The sequence below is a fragment of the Ascaphus truei genome, chromosome 4 (genome assembly GCF_040206685.1).
Source record: "Ascaphus truei isolate aAscTru1 chromosome 4, aAscTru1.hap1, whole genome shotgun sequence".
In the NCBI taxonomy this organism is placed as follows: Eukaryota; Metazoa; Chordata; class Amphibia; order Anura; family Ascaphidae; genus Ascaphus; species Ascaphus truei.
Window position 1 is genome coordinate 329630569 of NC_134486.1, and position 21358 is coordinate 329651926.

Genomic DNA, 21358 nt, shown 5'->3' on the forward strand with positions numbered 1-21358 from the left:
TGCAGACTGCACTGGCAGCAACATAAAGTACATGTAGCAGTACTAAAAACAAGCTGTAATATCCACACTACATGAGGGCCAAGAGATTTAGTTTGATATATGCAGCAAGAATCACACCTATTGTTACGATGTTGCCACTACTATAAAAATGGAGACATCTTCTATCCTGCTGTTTTCTATTACAAACATTATATGTTAATATACGCTATTACAATAATTATGCCTAATACATATTTCAGTTTAAAATCTATTATATGTTAGAGAACTGTACATTCAACTCTAGGGTAAAATGCTAGTAATATATATATTCCAGCCCTGCATACACAGTGTACGGAATAATTAATGCTGATTACAATACCAAGAACAATTTCGATTAGTCTTCACTTTGCATACAGAGGGGTTGATGTACAGTGTTGGACTTGGACATCTAGGGCCCACCAGGGACACTGAATGCCGTCCGTCCTAAACTAGCAAACACTGTCTGCCGGGCATAGACTTCCATCCCAACCTTGTGACCCACTGGGCCCATCAACACAACCTCGCTAATGCAGCCAACTAACGCAGAGGGAAAGAAATGATGTGGGGAGCTGGGCTACAGACATTCCCAGGGCCCAGAACTAGGGTGTGCACTGCCCCTCCCTACCTGTGTTGGCGGCGCCTCTCTCTCACCCCCCACCTCTCTCCGCCCTCTCATCCTCTCACTCCCCTCTCTTACACCCCCACCTCTTTCTCTCCCTCACTTTTATGCCTCTCTCCCCATTATTTTTTGTATTTTGAAGTAGAAATGATAATTTAACGAAAAAATATAATTTTAAATATACATGCATTGCAATCTACTGTTGAATATCCATAATAATTGTGTTCTGTAAACCAGTTACATATTTAATACATGAAATTCTTAGTCACACTCATTTGGGAGAGGCAAGGAGGTGAGGTACTGCAGGCCTATGTGTTGGGCAACATTGTTGATGGAATACCTAGCTTTGACATGGAAACTTGGGCTCAAATAGGTACATTTGGGGTTTATTTGTAGTAGATATGTAAATATGTTTTAAAATATAATATATACTGTAGTACATTTTGATTGAACATCAAATATTACTTTGTATATATTGATTTTCTGTGGTCTATATTCAAAATGAGAGGAATTAATCCCAATAATTGAGTTTTAGCAGCTAAATGAACTGAAGCCACACAGGCATCTTTATGGTTATTCTGCCATGTCAATCTATAATGTTTTATTGTTTTGGTGCAGTTTTGGTTGTATAACAACACATAATAATTTATATTTTTCATGTGATAATTTTAGGGTATGCCGGGCAATCCAGGTGCAAAAGGAACAGGTGGAGAGAAGGTAATCCTGTTTATTACATTCAGAATATTGTTTAATGGTGACACTGTGACCACCATGAATGATATATATATATATATATATATATATATTTATATTCATCTGCAATATGAATATAAATGTATTTCTTGTTGAGATGGTTTTAACAGTTCTCTTAAGGTGGATTTTGAATAAGTATGACAAACACTTAGGGGCTTATTCTCGTAGCTCCAAAGTTGTAAGTGCCAAAGCGCGCGGTTTGGCATGTTCAGAAGTAGCGGCATGAAATGTGAGAAAAATGCTGTTCTCTATGGAAAATCACAGCTTCTAAACCGCGTCTTTAAAAAGTGACAAACTGCATGGTTTAATAACCAAACCGCCCGGATTGACCAGAGTTGGTGCTAACTCTATCCCCAGTCTGAAATATGGTTTTTGCCGTCTTGGCGAAACCCATGTTTCAAGCTCTGGATGTAACCCTCAATACCAATCTTGGCACCCGTGAGGTGGCCTGAAAATAACTGTGAGTTTTTAGAAGCGGTTTGCATAACGGACAGTGGCAGATTTTTCATTAGGCCCGATAGGCCCGGGCCTAGGGCGGCAAAATTTGGGGGCAGCATAGATTGGCGCTTGCTGCCCGCGCATATGCACTAGCGACTGGTAATTACCAATCACGCATGCGCACGACCTGCTAGTAAGTACCAATCAAACATACGCACAAGTGGCTGGCAAGCGGCAATCACGCATGCGCTGCAGGCAACGTGACATCACATGACTTCATGTTGCCATGACGTCAAATGACACTGGAGGAGGAGGGCGGCACCAGGTAAGTGCCTAAGTGCGGTATATTTTTAAATCCGCCACTGATTTTAACAGAGCTACGAGAATTGCAGTTTTTGTACAAAAAAAAAAAAAAGGCGATTTGGAGACTTTTTTTGACAAACCGATCAGATTGGCAGAGCTGGAGTGAAACCGCTTCTAAAAAGCATTTTAGACAAGGATTGGACATGCGAGAAGGGCTTACAGAATAGCAAAGCATGCCAATCTGAGCTATGAGAATAGGCCCCTTATCGCCTTATCCGATTTTCTTACATTGCGAGGCACAGCCATGCTTTTATTAATTAATCTGCAGGCCACCTTTGAAGTAAATGGGCTGTAAGAATCCTGACCTCTTAGGCCCATCCTGACCTCTGCTGTTTCAATAGAATGGGCAGTAATCAGTCTTACAGAAGTGTATTGTATTGTATGTCTTTATTTATATAGCGCCAAAAGTGTACTCAGCGCTTCTCAAAGAAAACAGTACAGGGAATTTTAAAAATACAATAAGTGCAGCAAAAATCAAACAATGGGAAAGTAAATCCCTGCCCTGAAGAGCTTACAATCTAAAAGGTTTGAGGGGAAATTTACAGAGACAACAGGTGAGGGAATAAGTGCTGTAGATGGCAGTGCTTGGCCACAATGGGTGGTATAAGTGACTGTGGGACAATAGCCATGAGTGCAGGCTATTGTGATGCTTGATTTGTGGGGCAAGTTGTCAGGTTAGTCAGTGTTAAATGAAAAGGTTAACACCATTTACAGGGGAAGAGATGTGCAACGTGTCTTATGACTTAGCGCCGCTTAGTAAATATGGCCCTATATGTCTTAACTCTAAACATTCTTAACAGGTGTAACACGTATCTCAGGTGACAAGTATCTCTTCACACGAAAATGTAAACCAACCCAAAGATATGCAGTTCCTTACTTTGTTATGTTGCCATCTAATGGAAAAATCTTACTCGCCTGAATAGTTTTCATAATTAGTAACTTGAGAGCACCCGAGGGTCAAATTTAGAGGGCATTTGAGGCACACAGTGTGGTAAGACCATGTTGACGTCTCTCAACTTTTACTAGAAGATGCTATCAATGTAACTTCAATGTGTAGCTATGATAACTATCTCTACATCCCAGAATGCTAAATTGCAAAATGTGAGCCCACACATGAACAATTGCTTTGATACATACAGGAATTGTAAAACATACAGGACACCTGCAAGCTCATATTGAACCCCCAAAATAACCACAACATATATATAAGCATATAAGTGTCACAGAGGCGTGCTACTGAACATGGCAATATATATTTAAAACCAGAGACAGAACATGAAACACAGACAGAGCTCAGTGCACATCCAGTGAAACTTATACACTTATAACCGTGTATAAGTTTCACTGGATGTGCACTGAGCTCTGTCTGTGTTTCATGTTCTGTCTCTGGTTTTAAATTGATACATACAGGCAAGAATATTATCACTGGGTTCTGGAAGGCAGATGAGGGAGATGTGACGTATGAGGGAGAAATATCTAACAATAATGATACATTTCTAGGTCCTGAGTGTTATATTTAAAAATTTTTTTACAGTGAGTGAAATTCATACTATTGCACAAGCACATCGGTGTTACCTAGAGTAACTAGCTATTCATCACAGACCTGAATTAAATACCTACTTAAACTGACTCTGTTTTCAGTAAAATTTAGTATGCTTCCAAAATGATCAAGAATCTGCTATTACAGCAGCTGTAAAAAATGTTTTCCCCTTACTTTATATTAAGAGGCATTTTTGTAATTGTACTGCCTGCTGTGATCTTAATTTCCAAAGAAACAAGATGTTTTTCTATTTTATCTCCTAGTTTACATTCCCGCTTTCCTATATGTAGAAAAATAAGCACATTTAGGTCAAACAACCTAATACAAAACTAACTAATAAGAAATAGACAATGCAGCAATAATCCTTTGAGTTTTCTTCTTCCTAGGAAAGATATTCTACAGAAGGGACGACACTTCTTTACCCCTGAAAGCTTCACTGGCATAAAGAAGTGCACTAAAGTGAAATATGTTTTAAATGTAGCCCCTGCATTGCTTGAGGGACCTGCGATACACTGAAAAGTATTATTACTCATATGTTCTTTCCTTTTCTCTCCAACAGGGTAATTCCGGTGGTCCAGGTGTAGCAGGACTAATGGGAAACTCTGGTAAACCTGTAAGATGTCATTTATTTTTTTTGTAATGTATTGTATTTTTTTTAAATTTCTTTCGTAATGGAAGGAATGCAAATGCTTTGAAAACCAATGCTTCCCTTCCTATGGAATTGATTCATTCTCATTAATACTCAACCTGGAATCAGCAATGCTATCTGCCCAATAGTCAAACTCAGAAACAACCTAATGTATTTTGTTCTGTTTTTACAAAAACAGGGTGATCAGGGACTTCAGGGAGAAGTTGGCCCATTTGGACCCAATGGCCCTCCGGTAAGTGACTGACCTACATTATCCACAATCTGGATATTTTTTCCCATTTACGATGATATAAAATGTACTACTATAAATTATAGATATAAAGAAAAAAAATAATGCGTTGTGCAGGAAATAAATGTGCAAAGCAACTAATCATAAACTGTTAGAGAAGTGACTTGTATGTACGGTATGAACAAAGATTTTGCCTGATATTTACTAGAATTATGCTGGCAGGCACCCCCACTGCTGGCAGACCCCCCCACTGCTGGCAGTCACCCCCACTGCTGGCAGACCCCCCCACTGCTGGCAGTCACCCCCACTGCTGGCAGTCACCCCCACTGCTGGCATACACCCCCACTGCTGGCAGACACCCCCACTGCTGGCAGGCACCTTCAGGGCTGGAAGACACCTGGCAGCATGTTGAATTGGGCTGTAAGGTGTGTTCCAAGCATCAGAATGTACCTTATGGCAGGAGACTCCTTTATTAATATATGGCTTTTAATCGATGACATGCCTGTTCTTGGTATTTAGCGGTGGAAATTGTATTCTTGTAATGTCTTGCCTGTCTTTGGCCAGACACACTTCTACAAATGTTTCACAAAACTTGCACGAGCCTTGTTATTATTTGTATAATTTATTTACATGTTCCAACACATCAGTCAGTGCATGCAGTTGATTGTGATTGGATTACAAATGGTGAATTGCAATATCCAATTGCAATCCCACTTTCACACTAAATGAATGACTTCTAGAGGCCTTTCATGTAATTTCATAAAAAGTCGAGTTGAACGTACATAGTATTTTCCTGGTTAGCATATGGGTCACGCCTCATTTCAGAAAGAGTACCCTCGGCTTATTAAGTTTATTTTGACCCATGCTAAAGTTGACTTAAAAAGTACCTTTCTGCGTTCTCCTTGCTCTAGTTTAGTACAATATTTTATTCTAGGGTGGGGTTTTACTAAATTCTATTGCGGGGTAACACACCCAACCCATCGTTAACTGCTATTGACTTGCATGGCAGTTAATGCACAATCAGGTGTATTAACCCGCAACGGGCCTTTGTGAATCTACACCTACGTGTTTGCTCATGTGCTAATAGGGTCATGTTTTTGTTCCTTGAACCTGAAACACAGAGAGGGCAGATATTTTTACTGTTGGGTAAAACCTGTCAAACTAGTAAATGCCATTGTCCTTAATTCGTGATGATGATTATGAGAACAGCAGGGTCTAGACTTTTATGCAGACTTGTGGTAATTGGATGGCTATGAATACTTTGATGTTTATTTGAGATAAGTTTTGCTCCTTGGATGCACCTGACCCTTTAATTGTACTCAAATTCTTCCCTGGTAAGGAATGAACTGCTAAATATTCCAGCCCATTTATATTTTCTTTTTAGAAAAAGCCACTGCAAAAATAAATAAATGAATAAGATGAATGTGCTATTGGTATTTTCAATCTTTATTCCAGTTTGACATAATTTTGTTATGTAGCCAGGACTGGTTTTTGGCTACCAGTCTACCCTCCCTGGCAGTAAGACCTGTTAATACTTAATATGGGTTTTCCCCACTCCAAGCAGTGCCCTTGAGTGACAGAGGAGGAGGTGGAACCTGGGCTGGGTTCACCCAATCCTGGGTCAGACCTGGTGCCCTCCTCCTAGCTGTACTTAATGGGAATGCTGTCCAAATTTAGTCAGTGCCTCTCCCCACTTGAGAGAGGCAGGTCACACAAAGGTTGCGTGAATACTGTCTTTCCCTGTTCCTCTTCCCCTTGGGAGAGAGTGAGTGTGGACCTTTGCCCTGATCCTGAAAGAAGATCAAGGAAGAGGAAGGACTGCTGCGGGGGCCCTTGAACCATAGTGCAGATCCAGGGATCATCCTACAGCTGGATACAACACCAAAGACTGCATAGGGCAGAGGCATGCTGTGACTGCATTGAGCTGAACAGAATAAACCGTTCCAGTTATTATACCTCCTGCCTGGTGTGTGATTTTCCTAGTATAGGAGAGGGGATTGTGTTGTACCATAGGAGATCATCTCCATACATCTGGAGCCTGCGGCAGATGGAGGCGCTGTACCTCTAGAGATCTATGCTGGGTATGTACCCCAAAAGCTTGTCCTGTGTCCCCACAAACATCAGCGTATGACACAGCCCTCCTGCTTACCAAAAGGTAGCATGCTCCACACACGCTGTAATGGCAGAATCTCCATCGGGTGGGGGAAAACACCGTTACATTTGGTGGCGCTGCTGAGATACTGCTCAACAGGACAGGCTTTCAGCGACGCAAGGCTGGAAGTTATAAGGTACGCTTCCACAGCAGGTGCTGATGAAAGAGTGGGACTAGGTGTAGTTGCCAGGGGTCTCCGGCATACTATAACCGGGGCCCATTTTCCCTGCCACGGAACTACAGCCTAGGCTAGCCAAATCGGGTGAGCTGTGTGGAGACAGAGAGGCTATTGCTGGGTCTAAGTCATCCTGAGGCTGATACTGTAGGTGTCTGATGCCTAAAGGGAGTGTTCTGGTTGACGTGTCCCAGGAACCCTTGGAGAGGGTCTGCGATTCTAGTGCCAAGCAGGACGGTGTAAGGTACCGGATAGGTAGTGTCTGAGGAGGGGGACTGATCCGTAGGTACCACTGAACCTCTGTTGGAGGAGCTACCACGGTATCGCTAGCCGTCACCAGACCGTGAACCACAGAGTACTTGTGATGGACCGTGAATGAGTGCAGCGTAACCGAGGGAGCTTTGCTAGTCCGGGGTATTACTTACTCTCAGTAGACAGCTAACAATGTACTGTGGAGACCTGCGAGGAATGGATTCCAACCGGTGCTGAATACCCCTACCGGTGCTGCAGACGAACAGACCCTTACCAGTGGCTCTGAGCGACTGCGGAGTCCGGTGGTTATGATGCCGACATCATAATGATGATGATGGAGGACACTGCCGATAGTGGAGGTTCCCAGCGGCCTTGCCAGTGATGTCACTACCACACGACTGCTGGGGTAGACGAGGAATGGCCGATTCCCGCTCCACTGAGTACCACTTCCAATAACATTGTGGGGTACCAATTTATGAGCTCTTTCAGGGCACGCCTGGACCGCAGGATGGCTGTGACTCCGGTGAGTGTTGAGGCTCTTACCACGGAATATTTGGCCACATACTGGGAACATTGAATGGCTCTTAGGCCTAAGCCAAACACAGACACAGAACCCCATATAGTCAGCATAGCACTGGTATCCAGTCAGGGTGGGCTCAAAGCCAAGGACTCTGACTGAGACTCTAAGGACTGTAAAGCCCCTTGCCCCTCGACTAGTACCGCTGCTCCTACTGTATTGTCCAGACAATCCTTTTTGAAGAGCCCCAAGTGGTGGGTCCGGAGCCTGTTGAAACCATCTGTTCCTTCTCAGAACTGGAAGTATTGGGACTTTGGGGATGGGTTTCCAGGTGATGAGGATGAGAAGATGGCATGCAGTGTCACTTCTGGGGGAAGTCAGTATGTGATGTCGGTGAATTCTGACAACTCAGGTTTCTCTTCCCATACTACTTCCGGGTCTGGATCTACTAAGGCTGCTCCAGTTAAGACCCTACCATGGTGGGATCCCAGGTTCCAGGGGTATGTCATCTTGGAAGAGGGTGACATAGTAGATTTCTGGTGGGTGGAGGGAGAGTTTGGCCAAGAGGAGACGTGGAAGCAATTAGGCGTCGGGAGCATGAGATCAGGCTTGGGATAGGGCAGCATAAGGGATGGTCTTATGGTACTGTAAACCACCCAAATAGGAACCCTTATTCTGGGTCCTGCCAGGCCAAACTGAAGGCTGTAGACTCACTAAGATCAGTAGAGCAGAGCGGTATGTAATGCAGCGTCATAGGCAGTCCCACAGATTTGAATACCCGTATGTGCCAGAACCATGCGGGAAATTGATGAGAACAGGGAACAGAGGTTGATTGATGTAATCTGGGCCTACATTACTGCTCATACTATGAGTTCTTTCTACCATGTAGTGGAAAGGGTTGCTTACTTGGTAGGGGTGTGGAAAGTAGGAATATTCATATACATGGACTGGATAGAATAAGTATCCGAATGGCACCCTAAGAGGGTATTTTCTGTAACTGTGCCTGATAGTTCTGAGGCTCTTGTCAACAAACCAGACCTGGAGCATTACTACTGAGTAATTACGTTCTCCATGTTGGGAGGGACCTGGGTTTTTCATGGGATGCTGTGATGTAATTAAAGTTATATGCACTCTGCTACAGAAAAGTATGTATCTTTTGCATTGTGATTCTCATACTGTTGTTATTGATTCACCTGTTCTGTTTAGGATATGCATCTGAAGGATGTTACCCGCAAATTTTGGTCCCAGTGAGGACATGGGAGTTTCCACCAGATGGAGAGTGTAGCCAGGACTGGTTCTTAGCTACCAGTCTGCCCTCCCTTGCAGTAAGCCCTTTAAGATCAGGCCTGCCAATACTTATCATGGGTTTCCCCCACTCCTAGGAGTGCCATTGAGTGACAAGGGAGGAGTTGGACCTGGCCTGGGTTGACCCAATCCTGGGTCAGACTTGGTGCCCTCTTCCTGGCTGTACTTAAGGGGATTGCCACCCAAATTTAGTCGTAACCTCTCCCCACTTGAGAGAGGCAGGTCACACACAGGTTGCATGAATATTGGCCTTCCTTGTTCCTCTTCCCCTAGGGGGAGAGTGAGGGTGCACCTTTCCCCTGAGCATTGAGTGTAGCAAATGTATCAGAGACAGGGGAATGTGCGTGCTGGCTCTTGGCTATGGCAGAGTCATGAGTATCACTTTTAACTGGGATCAATATTTCAGAAGTAGTCTCAGGGAACTTAGTACCAGGAACTTTAGTTAGGACGGGGGAAGTAAAGCAAAGGTCCTCAACAGGCTCAGAGACTTGAACCTCAGGAGATGCATAATGTGCAAGGTCTGCCTTTAAACCTAGGGTTTGAGAACTATCAAGGGTTAAAGCAGGCAGTGCATGAGAGTCTGGAAGAAGAGGATTTGACTTGGAAACTGGGGGCATAGAAGGTTCATGTTCAGGCTCTAGGAAGGTGACATTGGCTTGGGATTACAAGAATGCTCAAAGGGTGTCTCAAAGGGTTTACAAGCAGGGGTTAAAGAAGGCAAAACATCAGAGTCAGAGAAATGAGAGGTTGAATCAGAACCAGGGATCGGGGCAAACTCTTCTTTAGGCTTCAGAGACTCAAAATCAGTTTGGTAAAATTTTTAGGAGAAGGTGGCACCCCCAAAGGTTTAGCAACAGGACTAGTATCACGGGGGAACCGTCCAGTAACAGCGTAGCTGGCGAGGAGAGGGTCATGCAGTTTTAAGAGGTGATCAAAAGCTAGGGACACTTCATGGAACGCACTTTGAGCCTTCGCCAGTTGTACAGGATCCACGTTTCCCCCGGTCACAGGGGAACCAGGAGAAGGGACATAGAAGACCAGGGTCTGTTTTAACTCTCTAAGGTGCTGGGAACTCTAAGGAGTTCTTTACGGAGCAGTCTTTCAGATGGAGTTAAACCTTTAAACAGGCACTGGGTTTCAGGCGGGGGCATTATTTCAAACAGGAACAGGTCTGCAGACTGTATTTCAGACATGAGCATTCCTACCCTCACCACAGGGCGGTCCGAGTTTGTGGGGCTGAGCATACTGTAACGGACGTGCTCGCCACAAACCGGGACTGGACCGCAGGGCTGAGGTGGGGATGTGAATGCACCGACCTTAGACCACGAAGCTGGTTCAGGATTGCGCAGTCCGTAGTCAATCGTAGCAGGGTCAGGGTTGGAGAGGCCAGGGTAATCCATTGACACGCCAGGGTCAGGGTTGGAGACGGTAGAGTAGTCGTTGCCCAGGCTGGAATTTGGCAACAGGAAGTCAGGAGCACACCGCTTCAGCGTAGCAGCTGAAGCACGGGAATGGCCTCTGCGCAAGGAGCGGGAGCGACCCATGATAAGGTCTCTGCAAGGGTAGAATACAGGTCTCAGGAGTAAGGTAAGGCTGGCACTGGGGATCAAGTGCTTCAGCACAGGTACCAGGAAGCAGACCTCTGCTTGGGGTGAATGCAACAGGTCACAGGAACAGGGTAAGGCTGACACGGGGAATCCAGCGCTTCAGCACAGGAACCAGATAGCAGACCTCTGCTTGGGGTGAATGCAGCAGGTCTCTTGAACAAGGCAAGACTAGCACTGGGGATCCAGTGCTTCAGTACAGGAGCCAGGAAGCAGAACTCTGCCTGGGGTGAATGCAGCAGGTCTCTGGAACTAGGCTAAGGCAAAATAGCTTGTGGCAAACACAGTTACATCCAAGTGAACCTTGGGTTATGCTCAGCAATGAGTCCAAGGGCGTGGCCAGTATAAGAAGGGCAGATAGCCAATCCAAGACAGGTGTGTGTGTGGGAATTCCTCCAATGCCAGAGCAGAGAGACAGAGCTGCAGTGATTGCAAGCACAGGTGATAGTGCTTGCAAAACCATGGGAAGGTCTGTGTAAGAGCTCCCCAACTCTGCAAGAGTGAGCTCCAGCCAAAACCAGGAACGGATTCCTTACACTCTCACTCCTACTCTCTAACTTTCTCTCTCCCTAATCACTAACTTCCACTCTCCCCCTCCTCTATCTCTCTCTCCCTCCCACCTCTCAAGCTCTCTCACTCTACCTTCTTCTCACTAACTCTCTCACTCTTCCCCTTTACTCTAATTCTCTCACTCTTCCCCTTACTCTCTTACTTTTCTCCCCCCTCTCTAACTCTCACACTCAATTCCCCCTCCTCTCACACTCAATTGCTTCTTCCCTACTCACACTCAAACCCTCCTCTCTTTCACTCAATCCTCCCCTTACCTTGTGGGCAATGTGGCATGGGGGTGAGGTCTCTGGTCCCGTGTCAGTGGGAAGTTGGAGCCACGCTGGTTGATACAGAAGTTGGGTGCGATTTCTAGGCAGGCCTAACTTCTGGCGCCGACCGGAACATGGGTACACCAGCAGTGGGAGGGCTTGGCGTGAGGGCTCAGCAGCAAACAAAGGCCCCGGCAGCAGGACACAGAGGTTGGGCCGGACCTCTAGCCCTGCCCACCTTCAGTTCCGGCCAGCCTCTCGGCGCCCACCCTCCTGTTCTCAGGCCCCCCTACATTGCAGGGCTTTGCAGTAGTGTAGTTACGTCCCTGCATACTCCACTAACTGTTGAAAGACCTTTGAACATATTAATAGCAGGAATTCATCTGGTGCTTCTTCATGGTGCAGCGGGTGTAGGGGGGGGGGGACCGGGATGGCAGTAATCCTGTCACACTGAACGTTTATACCAACACCCCTTTCCCAAAAGCTCAGATATAGACGGGCCAAGAGCGGCAGACCAGAAGAAATGACAGCAATAACAAAGTTATTGCAATAACAAATTATTCATTTGTTTATTGTATATTTACCTACAAGAACACATATTTCATAATGAGGTACTGTACAACTAGCTAATTTCACATAAAGCATGTGTGTGTGTACTGTGTATATATATATATATATATATATATATATATATATATATATATATATATATATATATATATATATATATATATATATACATACATACATACATACATACATACATACATACATACATACATACATACATACATACATACATACATTTATTTATTTATTTATTCCCCCCCCCCCCCCCAGTTTGGGTATGTATGGCTATATATAGTGAGAATAATGTAGCCATTTGTAGACATGTGGTAAGTCAGTAACAATATTTGAATGTAAGGAAATGAACGAGTAAATAATTTATATAAAACTACAGTATATTCAGAGCAGATTGTTTATTTTAACGTGTCTCTGTCTTTTCCTAAAGGGTGGCAGGGGAGAAACAGGTCCTGTTGGTCCTCCAGGGCCACCTGGGAAACTGGTGAGTAGAAAATTGTAATCTGAACAGGAACTATCTGATGGTTAAATAGCCAGCTACATAATAACTGATAGAATTCTTGTGTCTGTTATTTATTTATCATTATCACCAGCGTATATCGCTGAGCATAGAATACAAAGACTAATGTGAATGAAGCTCATTGGATCAATATGAATGAGTGTATAAGACATCCACTTTGTTAAAAAAAAAAACTAGTAGCAGCAGTGAGAAAGAGGTGCTCTGTCTGGACCTAATGAACACTAACTAGTATGAATACCCCCTTTCAGTGCTGCCTGGGCACTATTTATACAGTACTAGCAGAGACTATATGCAAGGCCCTGCCTGAAAGAGCTCACTGTTAAACAGGAATGTAAACCTGGGAATTGCAGCTCACACAGGAACCGGAGAATAAATGCTAGACAGGGCAGATTGCTGATATTTGCTTCCTTTAAAATAACACAATCTGCATTTCAACATAGAGTTTAACTTCATCTGTTTCCTTATTACTTTCAGAAAACACACACACACACACACACACACACACACACACACACACACACACACACACACACACACACACACACACACACACACACACACACACACACACACACACACACACACACACACACCATACACATAACACACACACACACAACATACACACAACACACACACACTCCATTAACGTCAAGTATTTGTTTATTTTTTGAAGGGTTCTCTAGGAGATCCTGGGTTTATCGGTCTGCCGGGTCCTCCTGGTCTCCCTGGACTTAGTGGTGACAGGGTAAGAACGTACGATGTGTGTGTATACTGTACATCGTTTTTCACAGTCTTGTATTTAGAAGCAAAGAATAAGATAGTTAAGCGGCTTTTATCGAGAGGTCTCATATGTAAATTAGGTTTTTAATGAGACACATTACACAACAATGAGTTAGTTAATGAATATCCTGCAAATAGAACCGCAAGGAACTGGTCCATTTGAACGTGTTGCTCAGCTCTCCCACATTAAAAGGTTAAGCAATTGATAAACTGTGGTATTTACATCTAAAAATGTGTCATTTTCACAATTTTAATCGCAAACGTTATCCATTGTTACAAAGCATTGTTTAAGCATCCTGTATCTTTCTGCCGGCTAAAATGCAAGAAGCAACAAGGGCAAGTCATTAACAAATGGAATAGAAACAGGCTCGCACAGCAAATACATAAAGTAGGATAAACTTGAACAGTCATAAAACATGCCAAGATGATGCCAATGATGAGCATAACCACTAACCTCCAATGAAACAGTTTAATGTATGTATATATATATATATATATATATATATATATATATATATATATATTTGTGTGTGTATTTGGAACAAGGAAGGTGTAAGAAACCTTCAAGGACGGGTGTCAAATGTTGTAGAATTATTTATGTTCAGGAAAATCCCTACTAAAAAGGAATTTGGCAACGAAACGGACACATTCTGGCTTAGATTTACTAAAGTGTGTAAAAAGTATTGCTACAAGAAAAACATTGCTTCATTAATTTTTTTTTTTTTTAAATAAAACGTGAAATAATGAATTGAATATATTAATTATTTAACGGATATTGCTAAGTTAAGAAGCTTTACAATGTTGTTGTTAGTAATAGGATGTATGTGGAAACCTTTAGAGATTTTTAACCCTCTTATCGCCCCACATATCAACAATATAAATGTATTACAGTGCAGTGCTCTTTCATATATAAGAGGTTAACTCGTATTCTGCAGACCTTAAAACCATCTTATTAAGAGAACTGCATAAATCAGCGGAACCCATTAAAAAAAACGTTTACTTCTCTAGGAGAGAGGACAAACTCTATTGAAAAGCACTTGGAAGAAGTATTTCAATTCCAATCAGTTGCGGACAATGAGCTCCAAGACCTCAATTGCCAAGTAAACATGAAAAATATGAATTTAGAGGATAGCTCTCGGCGGAACAATGTTAGAGTTAGAAACATATCAGAAGAGATCAAGTAAAAGCAGTTGGAAGCATACCTGATTAAACTCTGTACAAGCATGTAACCCACACAGACATGTCTCCTACCCTATGCAGAACGAGTTCCCCGGTTTCGCAGACCCAAACAAGGTGCAAGACACAGTAGTATGACTACATCATTTTCAGAGCTAAGAGCAGGTTCTTAAAGCTTCTTGAAACACTTCTGAAATCAGGGTAAATGACAAAGAGCGGCAGATTTTCTCTCACCTAACACCACCTGGCTAAGTGTAAGTGATGCTCCCTCAAGCCAATTACATGATGCAAAAAGACCAAATATGTTACTGAAGGGGTACTCCATGCAAGATCCAGATTATAAGAAATGGTTCCCTAAAGTCAGCATCTTTGAGAGCGGACCAATTCGCTTTGCTCTGAAGCCTTGGCATCCCGATGTAAAGTGAAATGTCTAAGAACAACTTTCCAGAAGTAGATTACAATGGTCTTCAGATGTCAAGCAAAAAAGATGCATCAAGCAAAATAAATTTGAATACATCTTCGAAAGAAGTACATTTTTGTTTGCAAGTACCTATTAAAATGGGGGTTAAATACGTCTATCTATAAATATGCAAAATTGGATACGTTCCTACAAGTTTTGCCTAGTCTGTTTTACTATTTCAATGTTTTGTTGTTGTTAACTGTAAACATATTGATGAAATGCTTCTTGTAATGGGCATTCTTGTCCAAGCAAATTAATATTAGCTAAATCTGAAACATGAATTCAAGGAAGGAGAAATTGTTACGTTCCAGGAAACTCATATCAAGAAAAGCGATTAGCATATCCTATGCCATAAAAATGACCCACCACCCTCCTCTGTCTTTAAAAAGTCTAAATGGGGGCGTGGCCAACGGCTGATCGGGGAAGACGTCTATCTCCAGAGCTCCGGGCTTTAGAACCACTATAATCTTATTTTCCCCCTACAAATAAAGTAGAGAAATATCCCCAAATACAGTAGTGGGGGGCCCGGGCGCTGTAGACCACCTGGGGAGCACAAACCCCCCCAAAACACCCACTGACTTGCCTGCAGAGGGGATGTAGGGGCCGAGAGTAGAGGTACGGTGGCCATCTTATCCTGACAGGCTGCCTTACTGTGACCGAGGCCTGCTTGCCTTAAGGGTCTGGAGACCGGGATCTCCTTGGAACTGTGAGAGAGCTGAGCAGGGTCCCGGGAGACTGGTGGGCAGCGGTAAGAGAGGCTGCCTGAAGAGATTCCTGGTGCTGCGGCAAGAGAGCCTGGGTAGGGTGCGGAGGAACCGGCAGAAGCGGAGCGGCCATGTTGTTTCGGTGCCAGAGTAGTACCGGAGTTCGGACCCGCTCCTTTCCCCCTCTCGAGTCGGTGGAGGGGCCACGGTCATTGGGAGGTGAGTTGCGGAGACCATCCTGCCCAGACGCACTGCTGGATTGTGTGCCGGGGGCTGCCTGCTTCCCGATCTGGTCCACCGTTCCTGGGTGGGGGTGGGGGAGGAGGGAAATCTGAAACCCGTAAGAAATTAAAAGATTCCAAAATTGAGTTAAATTTGCTCCTAACCTCCCAGGCGGAAAATGCACTGAGTTGGTCAAAGAGGAAATTTTATGAAAAAGCGAACAAGCCAGATACCTTATTAGCAACAATACTCAGGATTAGTCATCTAAATTTCAATATCCAAACTATTCGTTGTACACGGGGAGATCTAACCTCCAACCCCAAATTAATAGTAGAAGAATTAAAAAAGTTTTTTACGAACAACTGTATGATGGGGAAAAAGTTACCCACAATGCTAAAACAAACATAGCCTTAGAAGCATTTTTGGCGGAGACGGGCCTGCTGAAACTAGGGGAGGAGAAGAGGAATATCCTGGCAGGGGAGTTCACACTGGAGGAAGTCACCCAAGCGATCAAAGAACTGAAGCCATCAAAGGCCAGATGGCTTCTCAAATTTGTATTAAATGTTTTTTACCGACCTTTTAGCCCCACATCTACTCCGCATGTCTAACACAATTTTAGAAGGGGCGTCCTTTCTGAACAAATGCTCCAAGCATCAATATCCCTGATCCATAAAAAAGGAAAAAATCTGACTAGTTGTTAGAGCTATCAATCAATCTCCTTCATTAACTCGGACATTAAAATGTACTCAAAATCATTAGCCAAAAGAATGGGCAGGATCCTGCCCAGATTGGTTCACCCGGATCAGGTGGGCTTCATAGCAGGGCGGCAAGCAGCAGATAACACTAGACGCATGATAGACCTGATTGAATTGGCAAATAACGCTATTAAGTATTTAGGAGTTTCCCTCACTAAAGATTATAAATCCCTATACCAGGCAAGCTACCCCGAATTAATTTGAGTCCTACGGTAGGACATGAAAACCTGGGCCACATACAACATCTCCTGTATACGTAGAATTCACTGTATTAAGATGAATCTCCTTCCACGTATATTGTATGTTTTCCAGACGCTCCCAGTCCCACTTCGGTCAAAGGATATTCTTTCTCTACAATCTCTAATTGCTAAATTCATTTGGAAATACAAAAAAACAAGAATTAAGAGGGGGATTATCAAAAGACCAACATTAGCGGGAGATCTAGCGGCACCTTGCTTGATATCGTATTATAAGGCGGCCTAATTATGCCAAATTTCGCAATGGCACTCCGAGCCCATTCGTAAAAGATGGGTTTAACTGGAAAAGGAGATATGTGCTCCGTATGACATACTGTAGTAAATGTAATCTGGTAAAAAAAAAGCAGTATTCAAATCCATTAAAGCAAGGCTTTCCTCAATGATAAACTCATGGAGGTATGGGAAACCACTAAATTCAAGTGTGGGTTAACCTCTAGGGGGACACTGATGACACCCATATTCGATAACACCGACTTTGCTCCTGGTCTGAACGGAAAGGACTTCACAATTTGGAAGCACAAAAGAATATTGAGACTTAGAGACAGGAAAAATATAACAACTTTTGAGCAAATCAGATCTGAAAAAGAAATTCCCCACTCTGAATTCTTTAGATACCTCCAAATTAGAGCTTTTTACTACAAATTATCACCATTCTCCCCATTAACAAAATTTGAACAACTCTGTTTACTTGAGACAGATACACGTGGACTGATGTCTCAAATGTATTGGGAAGTGATCTGTTCCTGCCCAGGATATGCTCAGAAGCTGCTATTTACATCTCAATGGGAGGCAGATTTAGGGGAAACATTAGAAGATAAGCAGTGGGATCAAATATTTCTAGCAGTCGCAAAGAGTTCAATATGTACCTCACTGAAGGTGAATGTATATAAGGTAATGATGAGGTGGTATCTCAGACCTTTAAAACTGTCAAAATGCTTGGAAGTGTGACTCCCCATTGTGTTCTAAACAATGTGGAGAGCAAGCGGACCTGCTGCACATGCTGTGGTCTTGCCCTCGAATATCCCCCATTTGGGTGGGAATTCAGGATTGCCTACAGAGAATATTGGACATCGAAATTCCACTGGACCAATGGCTGCCTTTTGAACAGACCCACGCAAGAGCTATCCAGAGATGACAATAAACTTGCCGCTAACATTGCGACAGCAACGAGCTGTGAGATCGCAGTATTATGGAAACAGAAGAATTCTCCATCGTTATCCAAAATCAGGAATAAAATGTGGTTTGTCTGTCAGATGTAGAAGCTCACAAGCCTGGTAAATGATAGACACTAAATTGCAAAATGTTTGGCTACCATGGTTAGCACATTCTGACATCCCAGGGGTGAGCATAGCCACAATATTGCTTTTATAGGAATAGGTGCATTCTCATTTGGCAGGGTTTAGTATCTGGATTCAGGCTTTAGGGTGATCAAGACCTGCTCTCAGGGGGGACTGACATTGGACCACACGGAAAAGAGATAAAAGGACAGAGAGAGAGAGTAGGGTTGCAAACTACACGAGGTTAAAACTGAAACTGAGAGTACTCCCACTCTCCCCTCCCTCACCCCCCTCCCTCACTCCCCCCTCCCTCCTTCCCCCCCATCACTCCCCCCCCTCACTCCCCCCCTCCCCCTGACTCCCCCCCTCCCCTCACTCCCCCCCTCCCCCCACTCCTCCCCTCACTCCTCCCCTCCCTCCTCCTCCCCCCATGTCTTTTGCTACTCCAAACTCTTAAGTTCTGTTAATGTCTATACTTACGAACATTGTGAATGATATGTACATGTATTTCAAATGTTGTTTGGACCATTGTTCATGATGTGTAAATTGAAAATAACATTTAAGTTGAAAAAAAGTCTAAATATTTAGAAAACGGAATTTCCAGGTAGAAAAGGTGATGTCTGATGTTTCTGGAAGGTATTTAGTTGTGTTTTTTAAGATTGGCCACTACAGTAGGTCACTTATAGGTCCCTGTATAATATGCAGACTGTATGCTCCAAATGAGAGTCACCATAACTATTTTTAACCTTTCTCTAAAGTATTGGAAAGGCCCAGTTATCATCAGGGGTGATCTTAAAAAGAGTGAAAAGGCTAATAAAAATAACACTGTGGTAGACTTGTGGAGATGCTTAAATCCTAATGAGAAAGATTGCACTTTTGATCAAACTAGCCATAATGGTTATTTACGCATTGACTAGATTTTGGTTGATTCTTGTTTGTGCTCCTATTTACTGTTGCCAAAAATATATCCTACCCCCTGGTTGTACCAGAGTGCAGTATTGCTAGCTTTGGAAAGACAAACCCAATTATAAATACTTCATATTGAATTAATTTCTCGTATGCAACCTGGAAAATGCTGAAGAAAAATAAAGGGAGATAGAATCTGATTTTTAACTCCATGGCCTAGATCACTTAACACACAATTGTAATCAATATTGACCTTATCTCCCCCACAAAATGGCATTAAATGTATTGCCATATTCACAAAAGCATTAACACTTTACAAGTGCAATGGTACAACTTATTGTATTGCAGTGATAAGTGTGGGCTAAATGTAACGCCAGTATTTCTAATGAACATTCAAATGAGTATGCATTGCTTAATAACATATGCAATGGTGTTAATTTAATGACATTCAGGAGCATGCAAATACTTAATCACATGCTATTCTCTAAACACTTACCTGGAGATATCGAACTACCGCCCAAAAATATTGCCAATTTTTATCATTTACCCCAAGCTGGTGTTAAGCCTGTCTTGCCTTTGCACATAATGGCCAATACATACATACAGATGCAGCCACCAGTATTAGAACACTTACCTGGGCGATTCTGGGGCAGATTCAAACTGAATGGCACTGCAGGGACCCCCGCTGTGTTAATCCAATGAGCCATTAAGAATCTCACTGACATTTTGAGGCAATGTTGAGGCCTTTACTGTGTGACTGCCCCAGAATTTAAAAGGCAAGAGATCTAATACTCGTGGCTGCATCTGTAGACAAGATAAGACTAACTAACCAATAGGTGATACAAATACATATATTAACATTTTAGAAAATATTAATAAATTAACCGTTGGTGACGTGGGCATCTAAAGGGCTTAATATTTGCACAGTGTAATGAATATTTTTGCCATATGGTTTTGTAGAAATCCTATTACATAAACCTGTGGCAGAAAAGGCTCCACAATTACATTTTTAGCCCATATTAGCTCTGATCTGTATGAATTATCGCTTATTTGTATTGCTATTTAACACTGAGTTAATGCATTTATTAATAAAAACAAATAATATAAAAAAGCAACAAGGCGGATAAAATACTGGCAAATAAATTACGTAGAAAATGCACCTCAAATTCACAGAATACGTGTCTGATAACAAAACTTCTCTAACCTCCACAAAAAACTCAAGTTTCCCTCCTAAAATGTGATTGTTCTTTCTGAAATAGATAGGTGTCTATAACCCTCAATTTTAAGTGAAGATGTCTCTTAAGCTAGACGAGTGTTTCCCAACTCCAGTCCTCAGGGAACCCCAACAGGTCAGGTCTTAAGGATATCCCTGCTCCAGCACAGGTGGCTCAGTCAAAATGACTGAGCCGCTGATTGACCCACCTGTGCTGGAGCAGGGATATCCTTAAGACCTGACCTGCTGGGGTTCCCTGAGGACCGGAGTTGGGAAACACTGATGTAAGACACAACAAAGTGTTACACTGATACTTTTTTGAATACACTCTTTCCCTATCCTCCCATCAATATTTCACCCAAAACCAAGTGAGTGTTACTCAGGGGTGCTAGGAGTTGCATACTGTATGTACTTCTGTAAATTTTTATTTATTTATTAAAATGTTTTACCAGGAAGTAATACATTGAGAGATACCTCAAGTATGTCCTGGGCACAGAGTTATAAAAAATACATGGTTACGATAAAAGAACAGGGTTATACAGGTAATTCATAGACATTTCATGGACAGATAAAGTTGGAAAATTGGGTACAGGGGATAAAGGGCTTATGTGTTTCAGATAGAAATAGAGCAGCTTCAACATCACTTTAACATCAACTAACATCAGCGAACGGCAGCAAACGGCTCACGCCCTTTGGCTGCCCTTCGGCTGCGCCAAAGGCTGTGCGCCTTTGGAGCAACGCAGATGTACGCTGGGTGGGTGAGGTTGAATCTTGTGCGTCTGTGAGCAAAAATATCTTTGGAAAATCAAAGGAAAATACTTATAATTTGTTATGCATGTGGTACTATATACCTTTAATATTTCATGCTAGAAAGCCCATCATCTTTCTATTATGTTTGGAGATAATGTGGACAAAGAGGCTCTTTGTCCCATATTATGCTATTCTGTGCTAAGCTAAAGACACTATGGGACAACATGATGCAATTAGTCAAGTCTCTGACTGGTGTAGACCTGGACTAGAACCCTTGGAATATAATACCGGGGACTAACGATTCAGGCTATAAGTAAATGG

General features: G+C 42.9%; 1 protein-coding gene across 1 annotated transcript in view; it reads left to right on the plus strand.

The window, feature by feature from the left end:
• COL9A1 (collagen type IX alpha 1 chain) overlaps positions 1-21358 on the plus strand; it is a 100464-nt gene that overhangs the window by 62667 nt on the left and 16439 nt on the right. Inside the window, exons 26-30 of the mRNA XM_075598077.1 lie at positions 1310-1354; positions 4291-4344; positions 4559-4612; positions 12445-12498; positions 13211-13282. Coding sequence (XP_075454192.1) covers positions 1310-1354; positions 4291-4344; positions 4559-4612; positions 12445-12498; positions 13211-13282 — 279 coding nt within the window. The remainder of the gene's footprint in view (positions 1-1309; positions 1355-4290; positions 4345-4558; positions 4613-12444; positions 12499-13210; positions 13283-21358) is intronic.